Below are 13,546 nucleotides of genomic sequence, written 5' to 3'. Positions count from 1 at the left end.
AAAAAAAAAAGATTTCTAGGGGCCAGGGATTTAGCTCAGTGTTGCCACACCTGCCTCACAAACACAAGGTCCTGAGTTGGATACCGAGCACCACAGAAACAAAGCAAAACAAAAAACGGATTTCTAAAGTCTTTAATAAAAACCTCAGAAAATTATAATACATTAATAAACAATTACAAGTGAAATCCTAGTGGGACAAATTCTCCACTCCAGGTTTACAAAATGCTTTATAAACATGCAAACTTAGCCATAGGGAAAAAAACAACGGGTCTTACCTCTGTGGCTAGGCTCTGGCTGGCACCATTGTCGAGAAGAAACTTGACAACTTCCAGGTGGTTTTCCTGGGCAGCCATATACAATGGTGTGAACCCATTCTGCAAAATAAGAAATAGAATGTTTATCTGCAGCTTTCTATAACCAGTCTATTTTTTTTTCATTGTACTCAGGATATATGTTTAAGATCTGCTCACATATAATAATTTTTATAAAACCTCAGTGTAAGTATTCATATTTCTTAGACAATAACACCAGCATTTAAAAATTTATAATTTAAATGTAATACATGATACTTCATAACGAGTGTAGAACATAATAGTCTACAGTTAATAATTAAGAGAGTCAGTATAATTTATAGCCATTTATGTACCTAAGTACATTCATTTAGTCATTAATCAGTTACTGAGTGCTTACCATGAATAAAACATTTTACCAGGTGCTATGAAGACATAAGGAAAAATACATTTGACTGTAATTGCTCCCAAGCATCAACTATGTATTTTAAATAAAGATGTAATATTTTCATGAAAAAGTAAGCATTTGAAATAGTCCCAAACTGGGAAGAAGTATCTTTTGATTTTGAACAGCTTCAAGCATATCATGGAAGTTAGTACTGAGAACAGAGAAAGGAATATCAATTTGCACAATTGCATGACTAAAATTTAAAGTAGTATTTAATTAATAGTTTATCTGATAGCCCTCCTTCTCTTGCATTTTCTAGAAAGACATTGCAGTTTTAGACTCAGAATAGATATATGCATATGCATATGGACATATATCCATACACATATACATTTAACTTGTGTGTATGTGTGTCTCTCTGATATGTGCCTAAACTCCCAAATAATATGGATCTAAGCAAAAGAATGTCCACAGTGCATCTTAAATTTCTTAGTAAAAATAGGTTGCATGTGCTTATTGTCTAGAAAAATGTATTCCTCACCTATGAATTATTATACATCCTAAAATTTTTAATGTAAGACAAAAAGATCATAAAAGACATTTTTCTAACTATAATATATTCTTTTTTAATGCATTTTCCAGAATGCAGTTCTATTTAGCCAAATGTTAATGAAATTTTGGAATTACATTATACTATTTAAAAGAATAAAAGTAAATATATTTTAAAATAAAATGTTGCCAAATAAGTTTAGAAACTCTTCTGACTTAAAAGATTTCGTTTAGGGTCATCAATGTAATCATAAATTATCATATAACTACTTTACTTATCCATAATTTGGACTCTGGTGATCTCACTTTTTGGCTTACAGCTGAGAAGTAAAAAGTAAGTTAAAAAGACCTTTACGTACATAAAACTGATGGTGATGCCATGTAACAGGTCTACCTTAGCATATCTATTTATCTCAGAGTTCCTTTACTTATTCTATTTTGTCCACAGTTACAATAAAATAATTTATCTGGTTGACAAGTTCAATATCAGAAATACAAAATTAGAGTTGGTGGATTACAACTGACATTCAAGCTTCTGCCTGTTAAACTGTCCACCCAGAAATATCTCTGGAGTCCCACCCCTCAAAAAAGACAGGAACAGGTTAAAATCAGTGTGAACTTCCTTAGAGCTAAGTGAACAACTGAACATCTGTCTTTCTTCACCAATAATTCTCTCTGAAAGCCAAAGTATAAAGAGGACAGATTCAGATTTTAGGAGTGTGATTCTTAAAGAAAAACTCTAAAGTTTACACTTAAATATCAATCGGGTAAGTTGGTTCCAAACTGTAGGGGGTTGGCAGGCAGGGTCTAGGATGAATTGGAAAACACTGGCTGCACAGGGATGTGGCCTCTGGCTCTATATAGGTCCACTGGTCTTTCGATTATCTGAGGTTGAAGTGGATACTCTTCTTAGAGATCTGTATCTTCTAGAGAGTTCTTGAGAAACACACCCTTTAAATCATTTCACATGCCACTCTAATACATATATCTAGTAATATATGTTGATGTTTATATTTATACGTGCAGTGGCAGAGGAGATGTGAATAAGGACTACTTAGAAAGAGTATGCAGACAAAGCCGTGGCAAGATGTGGCCCTGTCATTAACTGTTTCCCACTATAACTTTCCCCCTTCTTCTTTTGAGGGTTTGCCATCCGAAGATTATTACCTGAAAGCTGGTCACTTACTGAATAATCAAATTCTTGTTTTCTTTTTGATTTTTAAAATACTTGTTATCGGTATATAATTCACACACCATAAAAATCAGTCTTACATAGTATATCATTGACTAGTTCTTAGAATATTCAAAAGATTGGGCAACCAACCTCACTAGACAAGAGCCATGGCAAGACACATGATTAATCCAGACTATTTCGTCACCCCATCTCTGTTAATGCAGTCTTTTCCCATTTGCTCCTTTTTAAAATACTTGTTATCGGTATATAATTCACACACCATAAAAATCAGTCTTACATAGTATATCATTGACTAGTTCTTAGAATATTCAAAAGATTGCACAACCAACCTCACTAGACAAGAGCCATGGCAAGACACATGATTAATCCAGACTATTTCGTCACCCCATCTCTGTTAATGCAGTCTTTTCCCATTTGCTCCTTTCTATACCTCCGGGCAGGTACTTATCTTTTTTTTTTTTTTTAATAACTATTTCTTCATTATGCTGGAAATTTTATACAAATGGAATTATATAATCTTATAATCTTGAATTATCTTGTGCTACTTTTCCTGTCCATGCTGATTAACTGTTTCTCATAGATATTTAAATATTACAGGAGGCCTTTGGAGCATGTGTACTTATTTTGCTTTAGTTATGGTCAACAGCAACCACACCCACTTCCATTTCATTTGTCAGTGTCACCCTTATTTTCTTTTGTAGGACTGCTGTTCCTCATCATGTACATAGAACTCATCTTGGCTGACCTTTGAAGCTGTTGGTTCTGCCATTCTCTATGGGGTCAACAAATGTACAGGTTATCGTTTGTTTGTGTTTTTAGGTAAACTCTCTATCCTCAGCTCTGTTCTTTGACTGAACCCTCTTTTTTTCATCTGGAAAGACCTGTAGTAACAATTACCAAAGGGCAATCTTATTCTCAAGTTCTGGCTAGATCCTCATCCTCCACTCCAAGTATCTGATAACCAAAGACTTCTGAAAGCTTCTTTAGTCTTTTATTCTCAATCTAATTCCAATAAGTACTCTTTTAAATGTTTTTCTTAATTAATTTCTGTTCCTCTGATCCAGATAACACAAAGCCATACAAGTATCAGCTATCAAGAAAGGATCAATAGTACAGAAGAATACATACATATGTTACGATTCTATAAAATGGTAAGGTTCCTTTGGAAAGGCTGAATAAAATATTACCAGCACTATCTAGGACAAAGAGCTTTAAGGCATCTACAATAATGTAATGTGTTGTAACTGAACTATAACTACCGTGATTTGTGTGTGTTTGTGTGTGTGTGTGAAATGGCACCTGGATTGGGGTAGCAGTCAGATTTCAGAAAGATTATTTTGCTCTTATGAGAAAAAAGTACAACAATGTTTTCATATTAATTTCTTAACTTAGCAAATTTCCAAAACAAAGCTGGTATAAAAGGAACATATTGGTGCCTCAATAATATTTTTTTTCTATAACAATAGATTTCAGGCAGAGAAGCTTACAATCCAGCAAGTATGCTATTTGAAGTCTGATTGTATCTAATACCTTCAATAGAGCCTGCTTTGCATCTTTATAGTAGTGCTATTATAAATATGTAAATCTGAAGACTTATAATTTGGTAGACAGCACTCAAGGGTGCTCTATAATATGTACCAAAACAAAAGAAGTCTTCCTGTAATTTTATTGAAAGGATTAAATTTTATCCATGAGAATTTCTCATCCTTCCTAATTTCCAATGAGCAGCCTTTGTACATCATAAACTTTATTAAAATTAAGATGTTTGCCTTTTTTTTTTTTTTTTTTTTGGTATAACTTGGGTCCTTAAGCTTGCAAGGCAGATGGCAGAACCATTGAGCTAAATCCCCAGCTAAAATTAAGATGTAAGGGCATCATGAAAGGTTTCATCGGTTCATATGTGACAGTTTTTGTGAAAGTCACATTAGAGATGTCATATAAAGTGTTAAGCCAGACAGCCTCTATCTGACCATATCTCTGTATCTGACTTTATCAGTGACTTAGCAGTTTGAGATTTTTTAGAAGCAAACATGGGCAATCAATATTTTATTCAGTACAGATTATTAAGAACTTCATAATAATTCTTTATAGTCATGGTTTAATTAACTCAATTTCCTTCTCAATTTACAGTTAAATGATTGCTGGAATGTTAAGCAATAGAAGAAAGAGTTCACTAACTTATTAAGACCTAGGATGAAGGCAATGACAAAAATTAAAATAAAGTCGATAAATTCCTAAAGAGTCTGAGTTTATAAGATCTGAACTAGTATGGTACTCGATGTCATTTTTATTTTAAAGATAAGAAGAATTTTTATGTTCAGGGAGGGTAGGGGGTTCTCTGAATGTTAATATTTCCATGATGTTGCATAAATAATGCTGTTGCCTAAATGATGTTTCATCTTTCTTCCATGGCATCACTGTTTTCTGTTCTTTATAAAAGATCCCATTGAAGAGTTGCTACCAGGAACTGTCACAGAAAATCCATTCTGCTGCGCAGGCGTGTCACGTCTCACATTCTCCACAAAGCAGTTGGGTTGAGCAGGCACACGGGGGCAGGTGTCCTGGGGAAAGGGAGCGCTCTGGGGCACAGTGTGTGCCAGGGCATCCCAAGCGCAGCTGCAAGGAGCAGGGAATTTCATGGGTGCACTCTCCTCCCTCACTGCATCACCAGCGCGGAATGTGTGTAAAATGAAATTAAAACTGATCAGGGTTTTACAGCAACTGCAGTTCTCCCACACATTACAGAACAGGCTTAAAACTATGGCTGCTGGAAGAATTCGTGAAGCAGTACAATGTGGAAAAGGAGGTGGTTCACTTTTCCTTTCTTGGAAAGCAAAAAAAGAAAAAGAAAATGCATTAAAGAGTGTTCCTTTTCTTCTTCCCTATCTTGGAGCCTGAGTAGTTATTTTGTAGGAAAAATAATTATAATGACATTAAAAATATCAGTTTAAAAAAATATATAATAATTTTGTTTTAGTCAGCTGGTCTGTACCTCTCTTCAAATGCAGCACTAGTCAATATCTACTTTTTTATTATTTGTTTTAGCAAAAGTATTATTACTCAAACTGAACTTTCAGAGAACTCTAATGGTTGGCATAGACCAGTAACAAAAGTCCAACCACAGGAAACTAAAAAGAAATTAGAGCACATATATAAGAAATTTGCAGTTGAAAGCCCTGTACCCTTCCGTTCCCATGACATTGATATTTAATGGCACCAGAGTGATCACTGCTTCTGGATGAGGGACTCCCTGTAAGTCAATAGGCCCATAAATTCTTGTCAATCAAAGGCAGCTAGTCCTAGAAAATGCTGATGAAACTGTGAGGTTGAGGCTTAATGATAGAGAGTTTGGGGCCAGCCTTGGCAACCTGGTATGAGCCCATATCACAAAAAGGAGGAGGAAGAAGAAGAATATAGGATGAGAAGAAGGAAGAGGGGAAGTTGAGTGTGGTAGTGGACACCTCTAATTCCAGCACTTTGGGAGGCTGAAGCGGGAGGACTACAAGTTTGAGTCCAGCCCCTGTTTCAAAAAAGAAATAAAAGGGTTCCCCAGCCCTTTTGTAGTTCAGTGTGAAGGCTCTGGGTTTACGCTCCAAGATGTTTTTTAAAAGATCAAAAGGTTGTAGTAAATAATACAAAAATGTTTCTTGAGCATTATTCATGAAAGATGAAAGCACAGTAGTAAAAGTAGGCTTATATTATTTAAAATGTAGTTACAACTGCTATTATGTATAAATTCAATGAGCAAACACTGGAGGAAGCATTTTCTGGGAAGAAAAAGTATAACTTTGCTAACAAAATTATATATCTTAATATTCATTTGTTTTCCATTTTTATAGCATAAGAAATTATCTTTTGCAAGAGCTAATTGCGAACCAAAGATCTTGCTTTTTTTGCTTCATTCAATTTTTAATTTTCAAGTCTATCACTTATCAGGGAAACAACATAATTCTTCACAGGCTGCCAAGCTTAGTCTTGTCAGAAGATCAGGTGCCCAGAGTTTAGCCATTCACACCGTAGCTCTCCGACATCATTTTCTCTGATTTTATAAAATTCTGTCTCTGGCAAACTTACAGTGCTGTTCTACAATCAATTCGTTTAATGCCATGGTGGAGATCCGTTAAATTTATATCTAAAATGTTCCCCAAAGCCTCATGTGCTCCCAAGTAGAGGTTTTGGGTAGTGATACTGGATTAAGAGTGTGTTAATCTAGATTAGTCCACCAACGGATTAATCATAGCTCTGAGTGTGGCTGAGTGGAATTACTGAATATAGAAGACCTACCTTGTGTGTAGGTGGCAAATAACAAATGGGCTTGTAGTCTGAATGGAATAAAAGGGAAAGGAAGGCTCACTGGTGGCCATTCACTCCTGCTATGCCATGGACTATTTTTCCTCCGCCATATCCTCTGCCATGTCATCCTTCCTTGGAATCAGCTGACTATGCATGGAAACCTCTAAAAACAGTGAGCTAAAATAAACCTCTCCTCCTTTAACTTGTGGGAGCTGGGTATTTTGTTCCAGAGTTTGGAAAACAGTTTTAGAAGTTGTCAAATCCTCAGTGGACATTCTTGTGTTATGATGATGTTTACATTACTATACAACCCGAGGGAGCCTGGATGGACTCAAATACCGAATGCTTTGATACAGAGAATCCCTATATTTTAATGAAGTGAAGTTAATAATTCTTTGGAACTCAAAGTCTGAAATGACATTTTATTGGTGTTTGTTTTAGAATCTCACACAAGACTAAGATCAGGAGACTTACAGTTTCTATTACTATATTCAGTATGAGTAAGACAAATACTTTAAAATTTGGGGACTTTCAAAGTTTCTTCTCCCTGTTTTTAATCTGTTTTAGATAACAGCATGTTAGTAAAGAGGAATTAAGTAGTTTTTTTCTTTTTGCGCCTAGATAAAGCAGCGGTGCAACCTTAATTTCCATGAGCATTTCTTTATTTAGTTGCATCTCTGTTTTATTCATAAGTCAAAATATATAGAGACTGCACATGGGCTAGCATGGAAAGTGAGCATAAGACTCTGCCTGTCAGAAATCCAAGCTTAAACACTTGTGTGTGACTAACAATCCTAGAGTTTCACAGATGGATCACTGCTAAAAATCTCTGCCTCTCACACATATGGATTGCAAATGAGAATATATGTGAATTTAAATAACCCACAATATAATTATCTAACTAGAGTTCCTAAGTACTGTTATTAGAGGATACTGAACCAAGAAAGCACGGACCCAAAGAAAACTATTTGTAAATTACAGCAAAATTTCTTTGCAGAAGAGCTGTAGGTTTACCTGAGATTGAGCATTGACATTGGCTCCATTTGTAACCAAGACCTTGACCACCTCTGCTTGTCCAGCCAAAGATGCTATGTGTAACGCTGTGTTTCCTTTCTGTAAAATGCAAATGAAGACAAATCAACTCAGTCACTTTCCAATTTCTATGTTTAAAGTTCCCTAAAAAGAATAAAGTTGACAAGTATCTCACAAAAAGTGCACCTTGATTCTTATCGAGAGCCAGATCCTCATTAAACTTGGCAAGTGATCTCCAAAGCATTGAATATGTTGTACTGACCTTTGTGGCTGCATCCACGTTGGCTTCTCTCTGCAGCAGTTCAGAGACAACTTCTACATGGCCTTCTTTGGAAGCAAGATGGAGCGCATTCAACCCATTCTGATTTAAAGTGAAAAGAAACCTTTTACTTATTTTGCTTGAAAAATAGAGCACTAAAGAGTCTGTCAATAACTTGTAAGATTTAAAAAAAAAAAAGAAATCCTAAGATAATATCCCACTGAGAATCATTTGCATGTCCAAATTGTAGGATATTGATTTAGGGATAAATACTGGGAAACTTGGTATGTTGGTCCATTACCAGTTACTAAATGTTATGAATTATTAAAGAATATGTACCTACGTTTCTGCATATGCCTCTAACAAAGTGGAGAGTAAATTGACAATGTCAAGCTGGTAAAATGTAACAGACAGAACTGAGAAAAGGATATAACCTTGCCAACATTTAATGAAAGTCTTAAGGAGTTTCAAGTTATGATTTTCCGAATACTAGCCAAAAAAATTAAATAATAACAATAACCGTAACTAACCTGGTTGCAAATATTGATGTCAACTCCATTTTTTATGTAGTCAAGGGCTTTTTCTAGGTGTCCAGCTCGAGCTGCTCTTAAGTAACTTGCATTGGCATCAGACTAAAAGAAAATAGAAAAAGATTTTGATGAAAAGTGAAACTATTCTATATCAATAATGTTTATAACTCCCAGCTTACTAGGAGTAACGAACTTACTTCTAAACTAAAATGAGAATAATTGAACTATTTTATTTCTAACATGAAAGCACTACTAAAAATTCTCCAAAAAGTCACTGGGAGAAGGGCAAATTTTATAAGCTAGTGTCAAGTGTACAAAGTTGCCTTTTAAAAAATATATCTCATTCTGATTGAGAGAGAAAAATTTCTGATAATATATAGTCACCTTAAATCAACAATTTCCAGGGAATAAAAAGAAATCCTAAAATTTATTGATAATAACATTATGAAGATTCCACTTCTTTTGTATTAGAAATTTAATATCAATTACATTTTTCTTTATTACAGACAATTTCAATCATTTTATACAATTATTAGTACATTTCCTATTGTTACACTATTTAACGGGAATTTGTAGGTGATAATTTTCTGCTGGATGTTCTTACAGTGTCTTGTGTTGGATCAATGGATCAGATTTGAAGAGCACATAGAAAAGACGACTCAGAGTGAGATGTACACTTTTTATATATTTTCAAGCTACCTAAGGCTACAACCTGAAGAAAACTATTAGGGAGCAGTATATAAGATTTAAAGTCAACAGAACACAACAAGTAATTCATTTGTTGAAAGCTTGCAACTTTTAACTGCTGCTAATCTCAAATATCTATAGTTGCCCAATTGAAACAAACTATTATGAAAATCTGTAAGAGAAACAAGAGAGAAAAGACACTGCAGAATTAGGCCTGCAAAATCTATAAAGGAGTTTTGCTCAACATGGTAAAATACAGAAGCAGGTTTTTCTGAAAGAGTAGTCAAAAAGATTTCATCACCAGTTATAAATGCAGACTATGGCTTCAAAGAAGAGAGTGTCTTCTTTTTGCCCTAGAGTGAATGCCTCCTTCGATGCCCCTGTTCAAAGCCACCTCAGCTGTGAAGACTGACAAGACCTCCCAGGTGGAGTTTAATTGCTATTTGAGCTCTTTTGGTATTTATCATACAGAAGTTTTTGGTACACTTCATTCTTCTTCCTCCCTAAACTGTAAGCCCCTTAAAGGAGGGGCAGATTAAGGAGGAGGTAAATGGATAGCCACCAAGTTGCCAATCTTTGCAGAACACAGATTCATTCCTGGAATGTAACTAAGATGAAGGAAATTCTATTGCTTTAACGGTCTTTGGTTCTAGTGTGAATCATTCAGTAAGAGCTAACTTGCTCAGGAGCCTTTGGGCAGTGACGGGGGAACTTTTAGAGCTTTCAATGATAACAAACAGTCCACTGCAGAACCTGTGTGCCGTAGGTTCACCACCACTGCTCTAGAGTCTACTCTGCCATGACCCCTTGTAGCCGTTAACTTCTGTTTGAATGAATGCATATTGCTTCTCAATCAAGGCTTCTCTATGTCAGTGCTGTTGGCATTGTGATATGAATAATTCTTTGTGGAGAACGATCCTATTCATTGTCCCAAGTACCTTAACCTCTACTAACCAGATGCCAGCCATATCTTTTGTTTGTAAACAACCGAAACTGTCTTCAGAATTGCTAAAAGTCCCCTGAGGAACACCGTCTCTCAGGCTGAGGACTACTTTAGGTAAATAAACTTACTTATTCCAAACTCAAGAAGACTCAACCCTTGGGCCTGCTGGGGTTTTCACATACCTTGACCCAGCATGAGAAGTGTCCCCATGCATGATATGAATCTGTTTCCCCTGAAACTAGAAGCATCCACAGTACATAGCAGGTGCCTATACATATTTTATGGATAAATGAACCAACAAATAAGTACAATGTGTGGAAATAAATAGCAATTAAATTACTCTTTGGAGCAATTTAATTGGCGTTATTAATACCAGTAACAGCAGCTATTTAAGTTGAGAATCTGTTGTGACATAAAAATGGAGTACACATAGATATTACTCTACAAGATAAAATGAGAATTTGTGTTAAGCAGTTAAATCATATAATCAGAGGAAAAAGTTAAGACTCAGGGAGACACAGTAAAAGATAAAGGTTCAAATCTGACAAAGGACAAATCATCTTAAATTCCCAGGGATTTAAAGAAAAAAATGCAACATTCAAAGAGGTTTATTACTTTGAAAAGGTTAGCTTTTGTTTTTATGTTCAGTTAGAATTAAATTAGCTATGCAAGGGTGGCTCAGTGTACCATAAAATATCATCTTCTTTGTGCCTGTTCAATGACTTATCAGTGAATTTGCCCAGAAGGGCTCAAATGCTGTTCTGGGAACAAATGACATCAGCCTGCCTGGATATTTCAACTGCCAGAGATAACAACTGTGAGTTAAGCATCCCAATTCTGAGAGCATAAAAACAGCAGCTAAAGAAGCTAAAAAAGAGGTGCTATAATTCAAAGGGGAAAAAAGCCTTTGAATTGATTCCAGATTTGAAGATGTTTAAAATTCCAACAGTCGTTTTCCTCAGAATTTTTTCTACCCAGACTTCTAATGCAAAACAAATACAACTAGCATAAGGCAACTCTTCAAACATAGCCGAGGTTTAGATTCTTCTGAGGCTAGTAAAAATTATGAATGAATTTCCTTCCTTCAACAATTGCACATACAGTCAGCCTTCCATAGCTCAGGGTTTTGCACTTGCAGATTCAACCAACAGGGCATCAAAAATGTTTTTTTCTGAAAACCGGGTATGTTGAACATGGGTAGATTTTTTTTTTGCTTGTCATTGTTTCCTAAACAATATAGCATTATCATTAGCCCTAATGCAATATAAGTGCTATGTAACCTAGAGATTAAAATAAGCAGGAGAACATGCATATGTTATATGCAAATACGACAGCATTCAAGGAAGAGACTTAAGCATCCCCCATTTTGGTATCTGCAGAGGGTGGAGTTGTAGTGGTGATTCTGGAACAACCCCTTGAAGATATCAAGGGGGACTATGTATGCATACACATGATCTACATATGCTCACATAAGTCATTTCCACACCATTTAATTTTGTGGATTTTTACTTAAGACCGGCTGTAATGATAAAAAATTTCTCTGGTGGATACTACCTTCACTGTATCTTCCCATATCTTTTTGTACAATGATCTTGGCATTAAGTACTTCTCGGAGGTAGCTAATTCATTGCCTTGGAACTTTAGAAGGCACATGAAGGGACAATTTTTTCACTTTGTCAAGCCCTCTATTACATATCAATACGCGCACAACCTCAAAACAGAGTTAAACATCCATTTTACTTTTAAAAGCGAGAAAAGGAGAGAACAATTTGAAAGGGGGGAATGAATACTATGCTGGGGGAAATTTACAATTTATGAGAGGCACTATTAAAGCTCTCAGAAAAAGAACCAAGAAGGGCCTTGCTTTGTTGACTGTCGCAGCCACACCTTGCCTCCTCGTATTTGTGAAAGGCAGGCTATGTGCTAGCCATGTATTCACATCTGGCTACATGGTTGGAACTAAACACATGTGGTTCAAATGATGATTGCTTGCCTTCAACTAACTGCCTCTTAGTCTCTTTCAAAGCATCTTGTATAAGTGGCAAGGTAAATACAGATGATCTTTAGCTTACAACAGTGTTACACCCTGATAAATCTATCATAAACTGCAAATACCCTGAGTTGAAAATGTACCTAATAAATCTAACCCATTGAGCATCCAGCTTAGCCACAAGTCAGTACACTGTGTTTTGTGGTTCAGCCATGTGACCAAGGAGCTATGGTTTGCTGCCACTGCCACTGTCCAGCACTGAGACAGAATTATACCTAACATCCCTAGCCCAGAAAAGAATAAAATTTATACTTGAAACTACAGTTTATGTTGAATGCTAGCAGCCTTTTATACCATCATAAAGTCAAACAATCATCAAGTCTAATCTATCATTAAGTCTGGGATCATTCAGTTATTGTTTTGTTTTTCCAAATTCGGCCCATGTATAGTAATAGAACCTACATATTGTTGTTGATTTTCTTAATGTTAAAAAAAAACATGTTTTTGTACAGGGCTCAGTACCAGGGGATTGCATCTCTTGCTGTTCCTTCATTGAATCAGTAGGGGTTACTCTTAACATGTTCTCCCTAGCTTGGACCACTGGTGTTACATGTATGATTGTTCCGCTGAGTGGCTCGTACTACTGGTTGTTCAAGGTACCTGGCAGCAAGACAAGCAAATTACAGCACTATCGTGAATATGTTACCACCACCTACAGCCCATGTTTTAAACTTGAACATTCTATCAAGACAGTTGCCCCTATGGATGCTATGTGTTAAGATGCATCTACAGATGGCTGACAAATTACCACAGAAGGCAACTAGGTACAAAGAGAAGATAAGTTCTCCCACATGGATGAGGCCACTGCTTAAGGAAAACTGCATGAAGTCACTTTTCTGTGGTTGAAGTAAAATTCTCAACATCTGCACCTTAAAGGAAGAGAGACTTATTTGGTTTGGATTAGTGCACAGTGTAATGGCCTCAAGGCAGAAATAGCATAGTGAAAGGGCGTGGCCAAGGAAAGCCGCTCAATTCAGGGTATCCAGGGAGGAGGAAAAGAGGAAGGGAAGGGGTGAAGGGAAGGGCAAAGAGCCAGGAGAATTCACTCTTCCAGGCCACACCTCCCAGTGGCCTTCAACCAGGCCCCACCTCCTAGCAACACATAAACCACTGAACTCACCAATGGAAGGAAGAATCCAGTGATGAGAATGCGGCCCAGGATCTAATCATTGTCTGAACACAGAAGACATTTGGGGGACATTCTAGATCTAAACCATGACAGAGTCAATAGGCACAAAACATATGAGCTGGTCAGCACTAGTTTTCCCCTGGTGAGCAACATCTCATGGAAGAACTTGGAAAATGAAAATTTCTTATGTCAGTGTTTAAT

General features: G+C 36.2%; 1 protein-coding gene across 21 annotated transcripts in view; it reads right to left on the bottom strand.

Moving 5' to 3' along the window:
- The window catches only part of Ank3 (ankyrin 3), a 316,318-nt gene that overhangs the window by 202,612 nt on the left and 100,160 nt on the right, over positions 1 to 13,546 (bottom strand). For all 21 annotated transcript variants that reach the window (XM_010602930.3, XM_033766574.1, XM_033766575.1 and 18 more), the window contains exons 2-5: positions 8,537 to 8,638; positions 8,010 to 8,108; positions 7,730 to 7,828; positions 276 to 374 (exon numbers count right to left, since the gene is read on the bottom strand). In XM_010602930.3, coding sequence (XP_010601232.1) covers positions 276 to 374; positions 7,730 to 7,828; positions 8,010 to 8,108; positions 8,537 to 8,638 — 399 coding nt within the window. The remainder of the gene's footprint in view (positions 1 to 275; positions 375 to 7,729; positions 7,829 to 8,009; positions 8,109 to 8,536; positions 8,639 to 13,546) is intronic.

Source organism: Fukomys damarensis, unplaced genomic scaffold (assembly GCF_012274545.1).
Source record: "Fukomys damarensis isolate Sample0158 unplaced genomic scaffold, DMR_v1.0_HiC HiC_scaffold_20, whole genome shotgun sequence".
NCBI lineage: Eukaryota > Metazoa > Chordata > Mammalia > Rodentia > Bathyergidae > Fukomys > Fukomys damarensis.
The sequence above is the reverse complement of the archived record's forward strand: the minus strand, read 5'-3'. Positions and strand labels throughout refer to the sequence as shown.